The 600-nt window shown below is 48.2% G+C and overlaps 1 protein-coding gene across 1 annotated transcript in view; it reads left to right on the top strand.

Moving 5' to 3' along the window:
* Positions 1-218, top strand: part of T265_00216 (hypothetical protein) — a gene marked incomplete at both ends in the record, with an annotated part of 3,097 nt that extends 2,879 nt beyond the window's left edge. Inside the window, one exon of the mRNA XM_009163924.1 lies at positions 159-218. Coding sequence (XP_009162188.1) covers positions 159-218 — 60 coding nt within the window. The remainder of the gene's footprint in view (positions 1-158) is intronic.
* Positions 219-600: the final 382 nt, after the last annotated feature.

The following is a 600-nucleotide window of genomic DNA, read 5'->3' as shown; positions in this document are numbered from 1 at the left end:
ATGCCTCGCAGCCAGCAGACCAGACTGTCGTTCCCGTGCTACCTGTGGCCATCAAAAAGAGCGCTTCATGAAACCTTACACCGGTGGTGTTCACCAATATCTCCAGTACTTTCGTATTGAGATACATCTTTTACTCTCTTCCACCAAATGACTCTCAGGCCGAAACGCACCCAGAAAATTCCAGTCCGCCTCCTCCCGGGCACAAGAGCCTAACTTAACCCTCTTCGCCCTGATGCAGCGTGCACTACGCAGGCTGTCGTAACAGCGTTACACCTTGTCATCACACTAACCGTTGCTATCTGACGGCGCACGCAATGTAGTTCTGTCATTAATGCACATAAAAACTGATCATGCTTGCGCTCCCTCAAAATATGTGACATGCGTCACAAGTTCTGCACTGTAATATGGCTCACGGAAATGCGCAATACTAATGCGATTCGTGTTCAAAATCGTCGCTTTACGTTTGTTGGCGTCCTTATTCAAGCCGTCATCTACCCATCGACTTCAAACTTACCTAATCAAATTTGCGCACCTCCAACAGAAGGGAAACTTTGTAGACGGCATAGCCCCAATCTGAGAAGTTTGCTGCTCAGAGCTATC

Source organism: Opisthorchis viverrini, assembly GCF_000715545.1.
Source record: "Opisthorchis viverrini unplaced genomic scaffold opera_v5_2, whole genome shotgun sequence".
Classification (NCBI taxonomy): Eukaryota; Metazoa; Platyhelminthes; class Trematoda; order Opisthorchiida; family Opisthorchiidae; genus Opisthorchis; species Opisthorchis viverrini.
The sequence above is the reverse complement of the archived record's forward strand: the minus strand, read 5'-3'. Positions and strand labels throughout refer to the sequence as shown.